Source organism: Anolis sagrei, chromosome 2, assembly GCF_037176765.1.
Source record: "Anolis sagrei isolate rAnoSag1 chromosome 2, rAnoSag1.mat, whole genome shotgun sequence".
In the NCBI taxonomy this organism is placed as follows: Eukaryota; Metazoa; Chordata; class Lepidosauria; order Squamata; family Dactyloidae; genus Anolis; species Anolis sagrei.
Window position 1 is genome coordinate 240,093,465 of NC_090022.1, and position 21,678 is coordinate 240,115,142.

Below are 21,678 nucleotides of genomic sequence, written 5' to 3' on the forward strand. Positions count from 1 at the left end.
GGTCCACTGGACATCCAAAAAGATGGCATTGTTCTCCTGAAGTCAGTAGCTGCCCTCCATCTTCCTTGTCTATTATATGTCTTTGGGTGGCACCCCAGCAGAAGATCAGTTGAATGTGTGAGAGTTAAGCGCAATTTCTCATGGTGGAAGTTTGTGTTTTACCAGTGCAATCCAGGATATCACTGAATCCATTGTATACAAGCCAAGATATTCTGGCTTGTTACAAACTCTGAGTTGAAAAACTCACTGATCTTGAGTTATGTGTTAGGATCAAACCACAAATGGAAACTTCACATCTGTTAATTTTATACTTGAATAGATGACAAGAGTCTTCTGTCACCTCAAGCCTATCACGAATTCTGATGATGTGGCTACATCTGAATCTAATCCTAGAGTCAAAATTAAGACAGTTAACACTAGAAACAACTAAATAGCCCGGCATGCATTTCAACGGCACCATTTTGGTCCGGACTAACATTCAGTTTTCATATTCTGAAAGAAAGAATATTTAAATACAACCTTATTTATAAATTATCGCTACAGAATGACAAAGGCTACTGGGAATGATCTGAGGACCGCTTGGAGCAGCATAAGAGGTAGTTCAGGGTGAAACAGTGAAAATTAAATTAAATTAAATAATCTGCCTCCATCCAAAAAGATGCAGTCTTTGGATCTTGATTCCTGCTGCAAACAAAAGAAGACCTTCCATTCATGGAAGTATATGTCATTGCAACTTTATTCATGGAAGACTAAAAGCACTTTTGACTATGTAAGACCATATTTGAATTAGAAAAGTAATGCAACAGTTGACAAGTAGAAGAAAAGGGGCATGAGCAAATGGAGATTAGGGCACTGTGTCTCTTCAGAGTGTAAGTGAGGTTTGACTTGGCTTGCTTGTGAGAGGAAATTTAATTTCCATCCTCATCTGGTGCTTGACTTTTATTCAAGAAACTGCGTGTTGCCAAACCGAACTGAAATGCATTTTTGGATTTATGAGCACTAGTGCTTTTTTATGCATGCTTTTGCTGGAGCCATTAAATTAGTTCAGTTTTGGGTATCGGCAAAGGCCTGCAACAGGGATTTGTTTACTTCTCTTAGGAGATCAAAAATTCATTTTCTTTTACAATTGCCATCAATCGTTTCATTAGTTTAAGCTGTGAACAATTATAAGCTGCACACACAATGAGAGGATAATAATCATAAAAAGTCATAGAAAAGCCAACGTTTTCACTCAGCATCAGCACATACCATGCATAGTTACACAGGCGGTCTTCAATCAGCATGCTAGTGGAAAAACTGACACAGCCGGAGTAAGGAGCCTAGGGAAGTGCAATGCATTAATCAGTCGAAAGAACATGCAACAGGCTTCTCACGTGCATCGAAGAGGGGCAGCTCTTGGAACATTACAGTGCCTTGGAAGTATGTGTGTCACAATTCCTCTCTACCTACACAGAATTTTGCATGCATGAAGGTTGTTCCCATCTCCTTCAAGGGGCAAAGGAATGTTATTTTTTAAAAAGTCAAGCGATGGGCATTACTGATTACTTTTCCCACAGTAATGCATCAGTTGTTGCATGTAAATTAAATTGCATCACCAGCACATTGCATGCATTTTAAATACACCTTAAAATAGAAAATTGATTATAAGATCCAAATATTTCCCAATGACCTCTAGGCATTTAGAAGCAATGACTGAATATAAAAATATATTTAGTCATATATGAAATATATTGTTATAAATATAACAATACTACTAGCTGTTATGTTATATTGAAAAACAAAACTTGCCATGCCCTCATTGCCCTCCCAAAGTAGTAAATTGCAAGCAACATTGTCACTTGTCATGCATTACTTCCAGGCTGTACTCCCCCTATACACAGGCATTCTCCCCTCTTAGAAGAAAGGTTGAAAACCCTTGAATTGTGTCCATAAATCTTGTCAGGTAAAACCAAAACAGCACTGATGTCTGGCAGTGACTCACATCCATAAATCATCGAGAAACAATATATTTTCAAGCAAACTGGATATTTGAAAGCATGTAAGCATGACCAGCATTTTAAAGCAAGAACAAATGCTTCATCCATGCAATGGGTAAAGTGGGGGAAACCAGAAAGTTGCAAGTTATCAGTAAAACATCACAGAAATTGAAGGGGGAAAAGATGCTCCTCACCCATATTTTCCAGTTTTCGTTACTGGCAATGTATGATGCTTCATTTCCATTTGTTTAGTACAGGTTGTGCAAACCATAATCCTCTTTGAACAAAGCACCATGCTTCTCTCTGATTTGGTATATTTTGTTATAAATGGCTCATTGCAGGTCTTCTTCCAACACAAATGTTTATTAAGAGGCTTGACGGGAGGAACTAGGATTCTTAAAAATTACCTTCTCATTCTACCCAAGGCAGCCATCCCTTTGGTTTTTCCCATATTAACAGCAACCAGTAATGCTGCATTACTGTCTAGTTCCCCAAGTCCTATAATTTCTATAAGAATGTGTCTTGCCTCCCTGCCATGAATGCTGATGTTCAACTCTGTACCTCAAAATCATGATTTCTGTGTAATGTACTCTTCCACAGTGTGCAGTATAGATTAAGGAATAGTTTACTGGTGATAGCCACCATAGCTTTAAACAACTCTATATTAAAGTCGTTCATTGCTGCTTTCAAACAATATTCCACTTTCCAGCAAAAAGTCTGAAAGAGAAAACTTTTCAGTGGCACAGGAAATGTCACCCTAATCCTTTTGCAAGTCAATCTACATTAGTAGTTCTCAACCTGTCGGTCCCCAGGTGTTTTGGTCTACAACTCTCAGAAATCCCAGCCAGTTTGCCAGCTGTTAGGATTTCTGAGAGTTGACGGCCAAAATAACTGGGAACTCACAGGTTGAGAACCACTGGTTTACATGGATGGTTTACTACATAATCTGCCAGATGGAGTATTTAGGAAAAGAAATTAGAATGTCACACTTTGCTTGGTTCTGTAGATGGTTTAACAAAAAAGTGGGCTTTCAAAGATAGTCTAATCTCATACTTTAGACACTGCTCTAATGTCAATTTGGGGCTCTATTGGTGAGGTTTGTTCAGATTCGTTTGTCTTTGCCATCCTCTGAAACTGAAAAAGTGTGACTTGTCCCAGGTCACCCACCCAGTGGGTTTTCATGGCTAAGCAGGGATGCAAACCCTAGTCTCCAGTTGTAATCCAATGCTCAAACCACTATACCATGCTGGCTCATCTCAATAGAGTTACTCAGGATTTAGTCCAAAGTGGCATAGCAGATTTCAAGTATACTTTAGTGGTGGGTTCCTGTAATGTCAGGAGGTTGGGTTGGATGACCCTTGGTGTCCCTTCCACACGGAAGATTTTCTTAGATGGACACATTTGATCCCTTCATTAGGCACTTTCACATGATGCTCTTTTGCTTATGTTATTATTTCCTCCCAGACATCCCCATTACCTGCTCCTTGACCTAGGCTGTCCAGGTTGTGATGTGCTGATACAGTTTTAATGATTGTGCATACACATAATATTAAAAGACCATTAATTAAAATTTTAAAAAAATTCCCTCTGCCCCCTATTAAACACTCACTGGTTTATTTTTTCCTTTTGCTGAGTTAGCTGAATTTCCCTTGCTATCTGTGGCTTTCCTTCCTAATGAGGTAAAAGGTGATGAGGTCTTGGTTAAGCTCGAAGTCTGATAGTTATTATTATTGTTCTGGTTGCCACTCAGTGTTTCCATTATGGACCGAAATGTTCCAAATGGTCGTTTCTGCTGCTCCCCAGTTTCAGCACTGGGTGGCCGCTGAAGGACCTTACTCCTCTCTTTGTCCCTGTCCCCATTTAAACCAACTTCTGTTTGCTCCACCTGTACCACAGGCTCCTCAAACGTCACTCTGAGTTTTAAATTTTGGGCAGTTCTGCGCTTTGAAGATGGTGATTTGAGTGCGCTCTTGGGACTTGTGGCAACTTTGTGAGAAGTGGAGGTCTCGGGGTTTGACTGGCAAGCATCTCCTGACTCCTGGTTCTGAGATAAGGTACCAGTCTGATACTGGGACTCATTATCAGGATCACTGCTTTCAGAAGTGGGAGAAGGGCTATGACCATCCAATGATTTTGAGGCTTTCATTCCAAAAGGGAACCGGCGGCCTGATGCCAAAGTGTGCCTCTTAATCATTAGGTGCAAATTCTCCGTGCTTTCAGCGCTTTCCACTATGGGCTGTGGCCTTGGCTTGTCCATTCTTCTCACAGGTGTATTCTTCTGATCTTCAGAGTTATTGGAATCTGTATCAGACTCACTGAGGGATCGCTGCATTAGATGCTTCAGCCTTGCTAATTTCAACTCCTTTTTCTCCAAGGGAGCTTTCTTCATGCTCTTGGAAGCACGAACATCTCGAAATTCTAAGGACAGCTTTTCTTGCATGCAGGCATCCTCAGAGATTTCTTTCCCCAGCAGCTGGCGCAGGATTCTGTCAGAGTCCTCATCTTTAATTTTAGGCTGATTGTGGTGAGGAGTTCCCACACTGCTAAAGATCTGGATTCCATCCTGGGTGTTCAATTTATTTTTCGGTAGAGTCGAGTCATCTGTATCAGAAGGTTTCCACTGTGGTTTGCCAGAAATGGATGATGATGGTGAACTTCAATGGAAAGAGAGAGAAAAAAGCCTTCAGTACATGAAACCACAATCAAAATTATACAGATAGAAAGTGCAAAACTGATGTTTCCATTGCAAATGTTTATCTGATCATCCTATGCATTCTTGCTCACATGGAATGTATTATGGAGTCACAGTATTGACTTCATAGTTAAGAATGTAAATCTGTTTCTAGGCTAAGCTTGATCTGTTATTTCCTTTTTTTGATAGTCTCCACAGAACGACTTTCTGGAAAAGACTTGCTTGTGCTATTAGTGTTTTTTGGAATATCATAAGAAAAACTGGAATTCTAGAATAAACACAGATCTTCAGAAAAAGAAACAAATGTATTTATTTATTTGTTTATTTTTCAAATCCTTCATGACAATACTTTTTGTAAAAAATGATTGGATCCCTCTCCCAGGAGCTCAAAGTTGAAATTTTGACATGGAAGAAGGCAACAGAAGTGAAGAGTATGGGGATTATCATAGGAACAAGACTGAACTATAGAAACAGCCTAGAAATTAACCTCCAGTGCAATCCTATTCATGTTTGACTAAAAGTAAGCCACACTAAACTCAAGAGTAGATTATCATCAGTAGCAGCAATTTTGTATGCAGTTTAGAGAAGCTTGTTCAAGGAAGTGCTGATAGTGCCCTGATACTATCTTTGTAACCTGTATTTTGATAAGATTGCAGATATCAATGCAAGTTAAGGCTTATGTAGGCTTTTGCCTGCTTATACACTGAGCGAAAACGGTGTATATAAGGATATGGGAGATCATATAAGCCTCACTAGTGTTGTGCATGGATCCATTTTAGCGGTTTTCCTTCTGCTTCTTCTGCTTGTTCAGCTTCTCTGGACGGCCGTAACAGAACAGGCTCATCAGCCATGGGGTATTTTTGCCTGAAACAGCCCATGTGGCTGCCAGGCTTGGCTTCTTCCCTTCTATTCAGGAATCCACGGCACATGCTTCCTTAACCCTGTTCCTCAAACCCAGGCTCTCTTGAAAGGAAGAAAAGGAAGGGTGCTTCCTTATCTCCATTCCTCAAACCCAGTCTCTCTTGAAAGGAAGAAAGGAAAGGGTCCCAGGAAGGGTGCATCCTTAACCTCATTTCTCAAACCCAGACTCCCTTGAAAGGAAGAAAGGAAAGGAGCCCAGCAAGGATGCTTCCTTAACCCCATTCCTCAAACTCAGGCTCTCTTGAAAGGAAGAAAAGGAGCCCGGGAAGGGTGCTTCCTTAACCCTGTTCCTCAAACCCAGGCTCTCTTGAAAGGAAGAAAAGGAAGGGTGCTTCCTTATCTCCATTCCTCAAACCCAGTCTCTCTTGAAAGGAAGAAAGGAAAGGGTCCCAGGAAGGGTGCTTCCTTAACCCCATTTCTCAAACCCAGACTCCCTGGAAAGGAAAAAAGAAAAGGAGCCCAGGAAGGGTGTTTCTTTAACTAGTTGCTCAAACCCAGGCTCCCTGGAAAGGAAGAAAGAAAAGTAGCCTGGGAAGGATGTTCCCTTAACCCTATTTCTCAGACCCAGATTCCCTTCAAAGGAAGAAAGAAAAGGAGCCCAGGAAGAGTGCTTACTCAAACTCAGGCCCCCTTTAAAGGAAGAAAGGAAAGGGTCCCAGGAAGGGTGCTTCCTTAACCCTGTTTCTCAAACCCAGGCTCCCTTGAAAGGAAGAAAAAAAGAAGCTCAGGAAGAGTGCTTCCTTAACTCAGTTGCTCAAACCCAGGCTCACTTGAAAGACAGAAAGAAAAGCAGCCAAGGAAGGATGCTTCCTTAGTCCCGTTCCTCAGACCGACTCCCTTGAAAGGAAGAAGGGAAAGGGTCCCAGGAAGGGTGCTTCCTTGACCCCCTTCCTCAAACCCAGACTCCCCTGAAAGGCAGAAAGGAAAGAATCCCAGGAATGGAAAGGGGAGCCTTGTAAGTTCCCCATTGCCGCCAATGGGCCGGATTTTATCGGATCTTTCAGCTGCCTAGCCAAAAACAGATTTTTCCATTAGCCGATTTTCAGGAGGCTCCCGAAAATGGATCTGGATATGAAATTCAAATGCCAAAAATGGATCATCCTCCACCTGAATTGTACAAGCCTAAACCTCACCTTTAATGTTTTACACACTAGGACAACATTTCAAAAAATCATGCTTTGTCTGATCAGAGGTTCCATGAATGGAAAGCACCATAAACCCAGGTTCCTAATGACAAGAGCTCTATAGCCATGTTAAATCAAGCATGGTTACAGAGCCCTTTACAGGATTTAGCACTACTTATGTCAAGGTCTGAAATAGTACTCTGGGCATTAGGCAGTGTTTGAATGCTCATATGTACATTCACGTTCCTGTACACAGTTTTGTCTATACACAAGAAAGTAGACATCTATATGAAACTATGTTTCATGCACAGAATAAACTATATAAATAACCCAATTGTGCTTAAATTTGCTAAACCTGAATAAATAATTATAACACACAAAGAATTAATTTAGGATGAGGATAAAAAGACAACATTAATAAGCATTTGGACTCAATGCTTTCTACAAATACCAACTGCCTGTTTTTCAGTTTGACCGTATCACCAGAAAATGAAAACAATTGCTCAAAAGCCAAATGCCAGGACAGATGCCACATTTTCCACTAGAAGGCATGTCAGTGTCCACGCATAATTCAAATGGAATGGTCTACGTTTAGGGTCTGAACTGCTGCTTTAAAAGGGACAAGGATCAAGTCTTGTTCCATACAAGTCAGAACTGGTCTCCAGTTCATATCTCAGCTCAATGATGAACTCACCAGATGTGCTCAGAAATGCCACTGCTGCTTAGCCTCAACTCCCACTTATGCTTAGTTGTAGCACAATAGTGCTGTAATATTTTTACACTGCCATGAGAGAGGGTTCTTGCATGGATTTCTGAGATAAAGTATATGAAGCACTTTGACTGCTTGGGGGGAAATAGCATATAATGATTGGTGTAGCTTTTGCAGGCTTTTTGCATCACTGGATCATTGGCTGAGAAACTACGGCAGATCTTACATTATTAATAGAAACAGCATTCTATATACATAAAAGGGGATTTTTACTTCTCTGTAGCTTCAGTTTAGCATTGCATTACTTGCTCTTCCAAACACAGTTGTAAGGATGTGTGAAGTACACTTGTATTGCTTTTCTTAATTTATAGCTAGAGGAGTTTGTATTTCTGCACACTTTCAGCTTATTAAGTAAATTTGCTTCTGTGGCACTTATCAGTATTTTGATATTTTGTCCCAGATCATAGAGGAAGTTAGTAATAAGGAGAGAAGTGTCTCCTATGCTGTAGCCAATGAGTATGCTTTCCCCCCCTTTCCTGCAGGCTTATTCAAGCTGAAGTCAGACAACCTCTTCTGAGGTTAAATCATTACAATATGCAATTATATTTATTCCTTTTGGTGCTGTCTATTTATATTAGATAGTGAAGACAAATCATCCTGAAAGCACAGAATAATTAGGCTGCCTAGCTACCCAACCTCTTTGTAAGCAAAAGCATTTTGAATAACTGGGAATGTACTACTAGTGATCACCAGAAAGATGTTAGAGGATCAGAAGAGACTTCTTGTGAGCAAAAGAGTTTCCCTATGATCATTATGAGTCACCAGAGATTCCAGATTATATCACATTGGCAAAAATTAATTTCATCTGAATTAATACTTGTGATATTAAAGATGTATTGAATTCTGTCATATGACATTATGCTTTTTATTCTTTTACAAAATGAACAATGTAGTCTTCAGATGAAACATGACCTTCTCCAGCAACTGCCATTAAAAAAACTACATGGGAATTCCACCCCTGTAAGCCAATGTGGTGTACTGCTTGAGCACTGGAATAAGGGCATACCAACACTTTAGAATTAATGGAGTTTGGCACTGCTATAGCTCAATGTTATGAAAGCATGGGAGTTGTAGTTTTACAAGGTCTTTAAACTTCTCTGCCAAAGAGCCATGATGCCTCATCAAACTATATTCCCCATAATTCCAAAGCATTTCGCCATGCAAGTTACAGTGGTGTCACACTGCATTCATTCTACATTGCAGATCCTGATGCTGGAATAAGGGAGAGGGAGGCAGTGGGCAAGGTGGTTTTGGAGCCATTTCACTTGCCGCTTGCCTCTTGGCCTAGCCCAGGCTTCTCCTGGCATCAGGACAGGGCCCTGCCTCCTCTTAATGCCAGGAAAAGGGAGAGGAAGGCAGTGGACGAGGTGGCTTTGGAACCACTTTGACTGCTGTTTGCCTCTTGGCTCGGGCCGGGCATCTCCCAGCATCAGGACAGGGCTGCTCTCCCTATCCTAATTCCAGGAGGGCCAAAAGAAGGCATGCAGTGACTGAGAGCACCACAGAGGGCTCCCAGCCACCGCATGCCTGCCTCCCTTGCCCTTTCGGCACAAATACATGGCAAACCACCACATCCTTATGCTCAGAGGGAGGGGGAAATTTTGAGGACCAGACATAAGCGCCTATAGTGCCATGTCCAGCCTGCAGGCCTTAGTTTGCCCATGCCTGTTGTAGATTTTACAGGCCTCCCCAGACAGTTTTAATGATGAATTTTAAACATCCACTTTATGTCTAACTTTTGTTTTGTGCATTTTAATATGTATTTTATGAACATATGTTTTAATATGTGTATTCTATGGAGTGTTTTTAAATGATTATGTGTTTTAGTAATGTTGTTACCCACCTCAAGCTGTGAGGAGAGACAGATAAGAAATTAATAATATTAATTTACATCCAAAATAATAATATTATTTACATCCAAAACTTTGGAGACCAATGCTTGATTCCTACTCAACCATGGAAACCCACTGAGTGACCCTGGGCAAGCTGCATATTCTTATTCCTAGAAAACCCATTTTAGGATGATATGACTTGAAGAGACACCACCACCACCACCACCACAACAACAACAAGCAGCTTATTTACCTTGGAGATGTTGGCAGTGACCTCTGTGTTTCCAGAACCTGCTGGAGTTGATTCTGTATTGTCACATGTTCTACAGTCTGTCTGTAAGGAAATATTAAATTATTAAACCTTGTTTTCCCCATCTCCCCCAAAAAAGCTGTCAGTAGATGTGCTGTGAGAGAAATGATAGTTTTCACTCACCATCATTGCAGTGCATTTATAATTTAAGAGTTGCACACACACAGGGCAGACAAAAATACGAAAATACACAAAGAAGGTCTCTGTTCTGCAAATTGCTTCTAATTCCAGTGGGAACACAGTGATCTCTCTATTGTACCTTCTGAAAGCTGCTTGGCTTGTATAAATTATTTATTACTAGTAGAGACTCTGGTGTAAATTGTAAGATTAGAATACTAAGGAGCACTGTGCTGGAGCTCTGGGACTCACCACAATTAGCTTACCTGTGCCCTATTAAACCCAAATTCACAGCAAATTTGGAATTAGTTCTCTAAAACTCATGTTTGACCGTGACTTGAGAAGAGAATTGTCTTCTCTGTTTTCTCCCTAGAGAATGCTGTTGGTAGCTGAATTACCTATAATGCTCATCAATATTCACTGAGAAAGTTGCTCAACAAACAGAAATAAAGGTGGAAGTTTATGGGACCAATTCTCATGCATGAAGGACAACATATTTTATACTAAACTAGAACTTTCCAAACTGTGTGTTACAACACATTAGTGTGGTGCCTGTAGTGCACAGATGTGTTGAATTAAACATGCTACTCCCACCTGCCCCCCAAAACACAGGCTGCTTGGCAGCTGCTTGGAGAAAGTGTGAGGCAGCAGCAGTGGCAGTCACTCAGGCAGCACTGAGCCCGAGCCCAAAGCCTCACCACCATCATCCTCATCCTTGTGGTACTTGGCTCTCCATCTCACCATGGGAGGGAGGAGGAGGAGGAAGAATAAATGTGGATGAAGAAGAGGAAAACTTGAATGAGAGTAAGTAGGGGCTCAGGGGAGGGGCACAGAATTAGAAGATGCTTTCAAAAGGCATCTACTCCAACCCCCTTCAATCATGCAGGAGGACACAATCAAAGCCCTCCCAAAAGACAGCCATTCAAAAATCTCCAGAAAAGAAGACTCCACTGGACTCCCAGATAGTCTATACTTCATTAGAGTTGGAAGAGATCCTCAAAGTGCATCCAGACCAACCCCTTTCAGCCAGGCAGAGATGCACAATCACCCCAGATGGCCAAGTTATAAATAACATAGCCCAACCAAAAAAATGTTGGTGTCTTGGTTGTTTGGCTTGTTCCTGGGGTTATTTGGGGCACTGATTCAGAAAACCACATTGGATAGACCACATCAGCTCTAGCTTCTTCGATACAGTTATCATGGTTTTTAATGCATGAGCAGATGAAGACTGGTATATGGCATATGTTCTGAATCTCAGAACTAGAGCTGATAGAGGAAAACCGGTGCCATTTTTGGAATCCACAAGTCAGATAAACACAGAAACAGGTCTAAGACTTGAGGCACCAAAATGTGTGTTGGCCAGTGTAATTAATTTCTACCACAGCCATGATTTAACCAAGTTATATTGCACTTGTGACTTAATGATGAATATCAGTACCATTTTTGTAGTGTTAGTGTGGCTTAATAGTTACATTTATAGCCACAGATATATCAGCCCACTAAATAAGGATGGGGGAGAGCACTTTCCTGAATTAGGAGAGAGTCAGAAACAACTGTTTGTATTGCTTGAGGATTCTGCCTTTATTAAACTTCCTTCCCTTCCTGCCCCAAATTTGGCCATGGATAATGTTTACTTTTGCGAGGCTAAATTTCCCCATTGAACTTCCTTCCCACCCTATTTGAGGTCACATGGCAATGCTACCAATCAAGTAAATGGACAGCCCCCTTCTCATTACTGCTTTTACTTTCAAAATGACTTCCTTAATAAGAAGAACAAAACTGACAGCTGTGGAATATGTAAGTGGATAATTTCCTGGCTCAAAGGATGTAAGATCATTAACGTACTTCTCAAGTCCAGAGCTTTAGCACTGACAGTGTGAGAGTCAAAAAGAATCCACATTGCTTCAGCCTGTCACATGCAGACTGTATTTACTATATTTACAAAAAGCAAATGCTCGCACTGGCAAAGTGAAGGGTCTGGAAAACATGAAAATATGTTAAATGGGACACCAATATGCTTTCCTCCCTTGTAGAATCCAGATGCAGTTTTATAAAGATCATGCCTTCCTTCAGTTTTTCTCCTTCCTTCCTCTTGCCTACACATTTCCTTACATTATTTGAAAGATCAGCCCAACCATATGTCAGCATCGCCTTGTGGTTTAAAAAAGAAAGAAAGAAAGAAAGGAAAGAAGGAAGGAAAGCCAACATTCACTCTGTTGCAAGTTTGAACCTCAAACCAGGGACCTTGTCACATTAAGGTCCAAAAAGCAGATGATAGCGGGTTGATTCACCAGGCAGCATAGTGAAACAGGCGAGCAGTGGGGCAAACAGTTGCCCCACGTTGCCCGCATCAGCGTTTTTCCCATCCCACAGTGTCACATCCTGGCTTATCGCCGCACTTGCCCCATTCTTGTCAATGAGAATACAGTATGCTGGGAGAACAGAACCCCGCCAGAAGGAGCCCTGCATCATGTGATGGGCTCCAGCAGGTTCCATCCTCCCAACGTCCTGAAAGTGTCCTAGGGAACTGAAAAACATCAATGTGATGAGATCCCAGGTGATACCAAAGTCTGGAAATGTTATGTTTTTGGATTACAACTGCTAGGACCCCCCAGCTAGCTTGGCTAGTATATCCAGCCATTAATGGATGTCCCCCTTTTCTGCCATCAGAGTTGTTCCTGCCTCTCTGTTTTCTACCTGCAGTTATTTTGTCTATTGGAAGCTTCAACCAGTTAGAGAATTATTGTCCCCATAAACAGCAAAATCAGATTTGGAACACTAGCCTATATCACTTCATCACTGGTGAAATGGAAGGAGTGGGGAACTCGGTATGAAAGAAAAGAAACTGAAGCCAATCCATATCATGCACCTAGTCTTGAATTCACATATCTGAATGTAATTCCGGATTCCAGGCAAATGAGAAGAAAGAACATGGAAGAAGCTATTTCAAATGGAATGGTAGATGGATTGTTCATATTCATGATCAACGTATCATGAATAACCAGGTATAACATGTTATTCAATATCAACATATTACACTTATATCTTGCCTTTTGGTAGTACCATGTTAAAACAAAGGAGACATCAAACAAACAGATGTTTATTTGATAAATGGATACAATAGGAGAAAGAAAGCAAGTCTTCTAAAAATTAAAGCATTAAAGGGTTGTCTTATTGATGAGATGACTTTTACAAAATCTCCACAGCGAAAAGCCTTCTGCTCTTTCACAAATTTCCATTTATGTCCACAGCTCTAGCACTGGGAACACTCCTAGATTACTTCTTCCATTTCCTTACTGACTGGATAATAAGATTTCCATCACAGTTTATCCAGGGAATATGTTTTCAGCGTGTTCAACAGATGTCACAAGGTAAACATAAATAATGTTTGAAGGGAAAATGTGTAGCACATAGTTGATATCCAACTGACATTGTATGTTTACTGCTTGCTTACTAGGGTACATCTGTTACCCACACATTATTTTGTTGACTCCAGGGCATACTGACAGCACATTTGCCACATAAAGGTTGCAATCCGATATGGCTCAGTGTTGCTTAGTAGGTCCACATGCAGACGCATGGTAAGCTGAACCATATACCACTTGCAACTTACTAAACAGTCTCTGAGTCCCTTCCTCTCATGATTTTGTGTGGAACAGGTAGTACCACCGATGCATTTGGCTACGTCACCAAAGTCAGATGCAAAATGATTACAGGCAGTCCCCGAGTTACACACTTCTGACTTACAAACAACTCATAGTTAAGAACAGAGGTGAGATAACAGGAAGTGCGAGAAATCTATCAGTCGGAAGGGAAAATCACTTCTGAAAAAGTTATCATGGGTAAAAGGGATCCCCACTGAAGCTTTATTGCCTGTATAGCATCACTGGGACTTCTGAGGGATCCTAGTGTTGATATCATCTAGCTGCAGAGATAAGATGATGACACACTTCCCACAAAAGATAAGATGATGACACACTTTCCTGCACACTTCCCACAAAAAAGAAGATGTGGACTTCAGAAGCTGTTCAGTAAGTTGGAGTGGGAAGGCTTTGGGTATTTTGGAAATAAGGAGACGTTAATACATGATACCCCAAAAAGAACATACAGGAGACCAGCTGAAGTGTGAAACAGCCAAAAGAGCCTGGATGCTTCATGAGAAGAACCATGAAGAGAGAGGGAGAAATAAAACCACTGTTTTAAGGAAACCATTGTTACAAATGAGAACTTACTCTTTGAGTTGCTTAGTTAGCTTCACAACTTGGGATGCCAATGACATGCATGTCTCCACTACTACAAGGTAACGTGAACACATGGTGTGCCCCTGCCGTTCAGCACTTTGGGAAGGTTTCTCGCCAGCATGGTTTTGCATAGTGACATTTGCTCCATATTCCACCAGAGTCTGAACATACATAAATGAGTATTAAAAGGAATGATAACATTGAGTGGTACTGAGTTCAGTACAGTCAAGATAAATACATTTTACTCAATTCAATTAGCCTATGGAATCCTTTACAACAAAGGTAATGGTTAGTCTGGTGTGATGGCCAACAGTACAAATGACTATTAAAAGTCTATATTAATTTGAAGAGTATGAACTGTTAATGTTTTCTGTGGTTTTTGGTTTTAGTGGCAAACTTATGCTGACTCAAATTCACCTTAGACTGTAAGCCTTTCCCCCCTTTTGTCTATATGCATTTCTGTGCAACTATTTCAGAAATTGCCACTATTTTAAGACATTGTTCAACTGGATGCATTTTTGCACACATATTTCCACTGTAAAATGTATGGGTTTTATACACATTTTGTTGTTCTGAGAATGTCATTACAATATATGGATCAAAAATACTGGGGCCTATGTTTTGTTTCAGGAAGAGCTACTTGGCCATTTACGCATTAAAATACAATGCTAGCAAATTTCTGAGTATCCTGAGGCATAACAGCAAATTGGTAGAGGCAGCAAGATTTAAAATGCTTTGAGCAAACAAAAGCATGGGACAAATATGTTTATCTTCATGCCCAACTTATATGAGTTTCCCCAGTTAGGTCTTTCCCAACATGCTGCTCAATGCATACATCAACTGTAGTTCTTAGCTAGTATGGGAGTGAAATTACATCTGACGGGCACCCATTTGAGGAAGCCTGACATCAGGCCTAAAACCTTTAAAAATAGAAAGTTGAAGTAGATGGTAGATAATCCAGGAGGGCTTTTATGTTTAAAATTTCTGCATGCGCATATAATCTATCTATCTTTCTCAATAGTACCTTCTGAATAATTTGTGTTTAGATACCTTGACATTGATATAGGTGGCTAAGTTTCATTTCCCCATTGTGACCATTCTTTATCTCATGCTGCAGTCATATTGCATTATCCTTATTATCCTTATTTGATTCCATTGCAATTTGAATAGGTGATAAATTTAGTTGTTCAATGAAAGTACAGTTGCAATCCCATGCATAATTGCCTAGAATTAAGTATAATTTGAATGTAATGGGATTCACTTCTGAGAAGACATGTAAAGGGCTGCACTGTTAGAGGTCCAAAATGCTGCAGTTAGGAAATTAAATAGTTGAGGACAATCTACTTCAAAATTAGCTTCAATAATTCCAAAATCATGAAATCATATTTTTTTGGAATTATGTAAATCTGGGATCCATAGAAATTAAAACATCTGAAAGGAGGCATTGCCTTTAAACAGTGTAACAAACTCACATTTTAAATACATGACTAAACTCTGCCAGTCTTCTAGATTCCTCTAGATCTCAATACATCAGGAAAATTATAGCTTTTGGTAGTCTGGGTTCAATTCCACAGCCAGGATCTACCACTTGCCTCACCATTCATGTTGCAGTGGTGGCATGTTCGAAAAGGGAATCGGGCTTCTGGGTGATTTCTAGGAGCATGATTTTCCATTTTTAGAGAAAACTGGGGGAGGGAATGAAAAAGGACCCTTATGGTAATTGATATGTAATCAATGAATGCATGTTTCCCAGGAAAGCATTAAGTAATAGTTATGAGCACTTTATTAATAATGGAAAAAACCTAGTCTTAGAAAGAAATTTTCAGTTTGTATATAGTCAACCAACACAAGCATTTTATGGCATTTTTCCTCCTGTGCTTTGCAAATTCTGCTGACAATTTGATGAGTAAGGTATTTGGCTGCAGTATTTGGCTGGCAGCACTATCATTTGCAGTGCACCTAATTGTAGGATAAATTATAGATAGGAGGTTCAAATGAAAATAAAAATCTAACATTTAGACATATTCCTGGAACACCTTCAGATGCTTTCAAATATAAAGGTAGAGGATCTTCGAGGCTGTCTCCCTCAATATCTGAACTATTAAATCAAACATTCATCCTTCAGAGAAATGTGTGTTTTCTCTCTGCACCTATAAATCTTTAGACCACGTAACCAGAGAAACAAATGGGTTTCCTTGCTTCAGATGTTATATAATACTCTAAGCTCTTATTATTCTCATTTTAACAGTAGACTCTCCTGATTATTGTTTATTTTGGGGTGTTTTTTGCATTTAATATGAATGAAGGATGGCAGTCTTTTTTCAATGGATGTTTTCAAACAAAGAGAATGTCATTGCTTTGGATTTCCTGAGCAGCATGTTGGGCTAGACGGCTGCAAGTCTAACAATGAAATGCACCACTAAGAAAATACATATGCTATGTGTCAGTCTCAAAAAGAGCAGTCATATATATTTGCCTCACTTCCACTATATTCTATAGACAAGTAAGGAAGGCTAAAGTGAAGCCTAAAAGGCCACACCAGAGTTGTATTAGAATTACAATGACCAAGGTTTTTCCATATGATGTAGTTTCCCATTGTTTAATTGCACTGCTTTTTTCAGATATTTTGAGTCTTTTTAGGACCTCATCCCAAAGGCTGCTGGAATCGCCACACATCATGGCAATTCCAGCAGTGCATGTCGGGGGGCATGGGGAACCCATTGCCCATGCCGCACATCGCCCGACTTATCCAAGTCACCATCTCACTGGGGAGGGGGGAGATTTGACTGCCCAGTTTCCCTCCATTATTCCTGATAGAACATAGAAAGCATCTCATGTTGCCACCCTATAGCATGGTTCACTTCACATTCCCTTTGAGCATGGAGCCCCGCCTGAAGTACCTGCGCATAATGGGAGCTGGCAGGTGCTCTGATGAGGTTGTTAATGAGTATAGTGATGCCTACTATGTTCATTTTTAAGGTTAATTTGGTCTTACATGGGATGCTGGCTTCCTAGTCATGGCAGATGATTCAGTAGAGGATTTTATAAATAAAATATCTCATTGAAATAAATGCAGTTTTATTGTTTTACCTGTATACACCCCAGATATCCCTGCTGGGCAGCTACATGGACTGCGCTGTTGCCATCCTGATCAACTTCGTCCAAAGAAATCCCTTGTTCTTGCATAAATTGAAGAAGCCACAGAAGGATTTTCTCCTATAGATAAATGAAATATTTAATATATTAATGCAGGGATACCTATACTCTGTACAATATATATGGGTGTGTATGCATGAGGTGCAGTGGATTAAACCACTGAGCTGCTGAACTTGCTGACTTGCTGGCATTTCGAATCTGGGGAGCGGTGAGCTCCTGCTGTTAGGCCCAGCATCTGCCAACCTAGCAGTTCGAAAACATGCAAATGTGAGTAGATCAATAGGTACTGCTTCTGTGGGAAGGTAACAGCACTCCATCAAGTCATGCTGATCACATGACCTTGGAGGTGTCTATGGACAACGCTGGCTTTTCGGCTTATTAATGGAGATGAGCACCACCCCCCAGAGTCGGACACAATTAGACTTAATGTCAGGGGAAACCTCTACCTTTACTATGCATGAACCTTCAAGTCAGCAGTTATGAACCTCATAGGATATTCCTGTATAAGGAATATTCCAAAGCCTTCCTCTAAAATATAGTACCAGTTATTCCTTACCAGTCCCATTCCTTGCCAGACAAGTCCAAGTACTAACCAGGCCTGACCCTGCCTAGCTTTCAAAATGAATCAGGATCTGATGTTTCAGGGCATTAAGTCTTGAGCTATAGTGACCATAAGATTAATTCCATACCCCAAGTAGTCTAAAAAGCTTTATTAGGCCACATAAATAACAAAATATGGACTGTACATTTAATGAACACTACACAAACATACAGACTTTACATTTTATAAAAAAATGAACATAAAAAAGAAATGTCAAGAAGATATTTAAAAGTACTATTATGTTATACGTACATGCACAAGATAACTTAGTCAGTTTGTGCACCAGTTCTGTATCTATTTTAGAACAATATCTCTTTGAGCTACAAGAAGTCTCCAAATATTCTCATACTTCAATTCTAAGCTCACTTACATGGAAGTATGACCCTCTGGTTTACTTTCAAGCTAATTTCCATATCCTGTATGTTTTCTGCATAGCTTACTGATGGAAAAGGGAATGGAGAAAGGCTGTAAGAGGACACACAACTGTCTGAAGCTGAATGTGTTGCAGGACCTACATAAAATACAGTAAAAACATACTGGAAATGTGTTGGAGGAGTTTGCTTGTTGGGCTTAAAGAGCAGGACAATAAATAGGGCTAAGGTTTTAATGTGAACAGGTTTCTAAAAATCCATACATTCTTGGAGACATATGTTTGATCCACATCTCTTCCTGATCTCACTTCTTGGCAGTCGTTCAGCTGGCTCATTTACCCCTTTTCTTTTGATTCAAGGATATTCCTGAAGACAGACTTGGAACTGAGGCAGGACAAGGTTTTCTCGAGAATAAAGCATCCTGTATAAGCAATGCAGGGCAGCACTGACATCAATGGACCTATTCTCTGCCTTTTTTTTTTACCTTCCCCATCATAGGAAGTATTTACTTAAAAAACACCAGATACCATGTGTGCCAAGTGCTAGAGGAAATAATTGTGTGTTGAATCAATTCAAAAATACTTCTTCCTTTTACAAATATTTCCCTTGCATTCTAGCCAACTCTGATGTTTACCTGGGTTATCTATTGCATGAGTAACTTTTGAGCAAGTTAAAGTGTCTTTCAAACACATGTGTGTTGGAAGTATTCAATATTTGTTTCTTCATTTCAAGATCTGACAGCAGACTGGGTCAAATGCAACCATCTCACAATATTGTTCCATTCTGCATAGCTTTTACTGATGACTGGTGCAATAAATAGAAATGAGCCCCCGGTGACACAGGGGTTTAAACTGCTGAGCTGCTGAACTTGCTAACCGAAAGGTCAGCAATTCGAATCTGGGGAGTGGGATAAGCTCCCACTGTTAGCCCCAGCCTCTACCAACCTAGCAGTTAGAAAACATGTAAATGTGAGATCAATAAGTACTGCTTTGGCAGGTAGGTAACAGTGCCCCAGGCAGTCATGCTGGCCACATAACCTTGGAGGCATATACGGACAACGCCAGCTCTTTGGCTTAGAAATGGAGATGAGCACTATCCTCCAGAGTCGGACATGACTAGACTTAATGTCAAGAGGAATTGAACACTATTTGTGTCTTAATATTTGCACTAAAATGTGCGATGCAAGGCCAGAAAGTTATTTTTGTTCTTTACAATATGTTCTGTCTACTTGATCTTTATGAAACAAATTGCATTTTAGTGCAAATATTAAGACATAAATACCTTTTTAAATAAAGAAATAACTTGAAATGATTATGTAGCATTAACAGGAGGGGGAAGGGATGTAAAATTGATAGACAAGTGGCAGATAAAGGTGGAATAGGCAAGGATAAGAACACTAAGAAAATAATAATTGTGAAATGGTGATGGATTGTGCTATTATTCTACCTGTGTCTGCAATAAAAAACATATTTTAAAAATAAAAAACATGTAAAATGTAACTATACCTGTCCATAGCAACCTGCATAGTGAATAAGGCTTGGGTGATCTTTTGAGCAACTGAGTTCTGCAATAGCTTCTGTTTCACTCACCATCCACCTCACACACTCCAGCTGGCCATTCTAAGCAGAAGAAAAGGAAAATGCAAAGACTTGAATTCAATTAAAATCTTCCCTGGAATAATGTGCATTCATGAAGATGATAATAGTAATATATCATAATATATCATAGTATACCAGCCTAGAAGCTAGAATGTTATATAGTTTTAAAGCCAGGCAAGGACTCTAGGAAACAGGCATTTGAACCCCTGCTCAGCCATGGAAACCCACTGAGCATGTCACACTCTGTCAGCCTAAAAGGAAGGCAATGGCAAACTTCCTCTGAATAGATCTTGCCAAGAAAACCCTAGGACAGTCTGGCCTTAAGTTGGAGTGAGCCTGAAGACATATAAAAACAATAATGCCATGTTGTTTTCATGCCTGCTAATAGCCACAATGATTGTAAGCTCTTTTACAATTTAAGAGTAATTTCTGCTCTGCAAAACTTTATTTGATTCTGCAAGGCTCCAAAAGCAAAACAGTATTGTTTTTTGAGTGTTTTATATAAATTAGGGTTTTATTGTTTTATTTTTATTTATTTATTATTTATTTACAGTATTTATATTCTGCCCTTCTCACCCCACAGGGGACTCAAGGCGGATTACAATGCCCATATACATGGCAAACATTCAATGCCTTTTAGACATACAACATATATAGACAGACCCAGAGGCAATTTAACATTCCAGCTTTTCCGGCTTCATGAGAATATGCTCAATTCCAGCCACAGGGAGAGCTGCCACTTCTCCATTTACTTGTGATATCACAAGTAATCCCAGATACTGAATCCTTTGACGGGAGTACTTCCTCATTCTTCTGCAAGCTGCTGGAAGTTTTTATGGAATTGTAAATTAGTTAAATTAGCCTCCCCGTATAAGGCAGTACCTAAATTTTCTACTTGACAGATGCAGCTGTCTTCCGGGCTGCATAAGTCAACAGCAAGCTAGACTACTAATCGTCGGTAGCTTACTCCAACCCAGGCTGGCTTTGGACTCATGACCTCTCAGTCAGTAATGATTTAATGTAGCTGGCTACTAACTAGCTGTGCCACAGCCCGGTTTTACAGGGATTGCTAGGTCACCCACAGGCAATGGGGTAACATTAATACACACAGAGCAATCCTAAGTATGAAGGCTCAAGTGCTGTATCAAACCTGCAGCTCATATGCAAACTTATAAACACGTACTTTGGAACAAATCTCCTTGAATTCATGGTGCTTTCTTCTAAGTCAACATGCATAAATTTCACTTTAAATCTGAACTGGGAATATATTCAACACAGTCGAAAGTCCCACTGAATTAGAGAGGAAGGGACTTATTTTAAGTAATCATATATAGGAGTGTGCTTAATTATGACCTTAATAAATAGAAAGATGTATAGACATTTTATTAGTAAGTACAACAAAGCCAGCAATTTCTGTTGTTCAACTGATAGGAAGAAATCCCAGATACTGATGTCCTAATATACTGGAATTTTCAGGGCACTGATTAACTTTTACGTTGTGAGTCAAATGAGGATTATGTACTGAGATATCTTCAAAAATGAATTTCTGTTTGAATGCTATCTTACTTTTCAGTGTCCAACACAGAGTCAATCTATGGTAAAGCCAAGATCTTCCTGGATTTGTCAAACTGCCTGGTCTAGCTGCCAACATTGTAGCAATCTGCTGGGCAACAGACAACTTTATGTCTGGAAATTAGTTACCATGGAACTATAATTCATCAGTAGCTGTTGAAAATGCTTTCAAAAATTTCGCTAATACTGTTTACTGTTGTACAAACAGTTGCAAATTGTTATGCCTAAAATCTGTCTCTGCTGAATGGGATTAATGTTAGTGTTCAGGTCCTCCTGCTCAACTGCACCAGAAATCAGATCCTTAGTCTACAAATGAATCCTCAATATATGTATATTTGGGTGTGTGTGTGTGGGGGGGGGGGGAATTACACATACACATCTATTTTTGTTCTTGAACA

At 40.0% G+C, this 21,678-nt stretch overlaps 1 protein-coding gene across 6 annotated transcripts in view; it reads right to left on the minus strand.

Moving 5' to 3' along the window:
* The window catches only part of SNCAIP (synuclein alpha interacting protein), a 143,685-nt gene that overhangs the window by 9,904 nt on the left and 112,103 nt on the right, over window positions 1–21,678 (minus strand). For 5 of the 6 annotated variants that reach the window (XM_067464472.1, XM_067464474.1, XM_067464475.1 and 2 more), the window contains 6 exons: window positions 19,616–19,729; window positions 17,073–17,198; window positions 13,974–14,143; window positions 9,568–9,648; window positions 3,586–4,630; window positions 1,249–1,319 (listed from right to left, as the gene is read on the minus strand). In XM_067464472.1, coding sequence (XP_067320573.1) covers window positions 1,249–1,319; window positions 3,586–4,630; window positions 9,568–9,648; window positions 13,974–14,143; window positions 17,073–17,198; window positions 19,616–19,729 — 1,607 coding nt within the window. The remainder of the gene's footprint in view (window positions 1–1,248; window positions 1,320–3,585; window positions 4,631–9,567; window positions 9,649–13,973; window positions 14,144–17,072; window positions 17,199–19,615; window positions 19,730–21,678) is intronic. The other variant, XM_067464476.1, reaches the window with a different exon arrangement.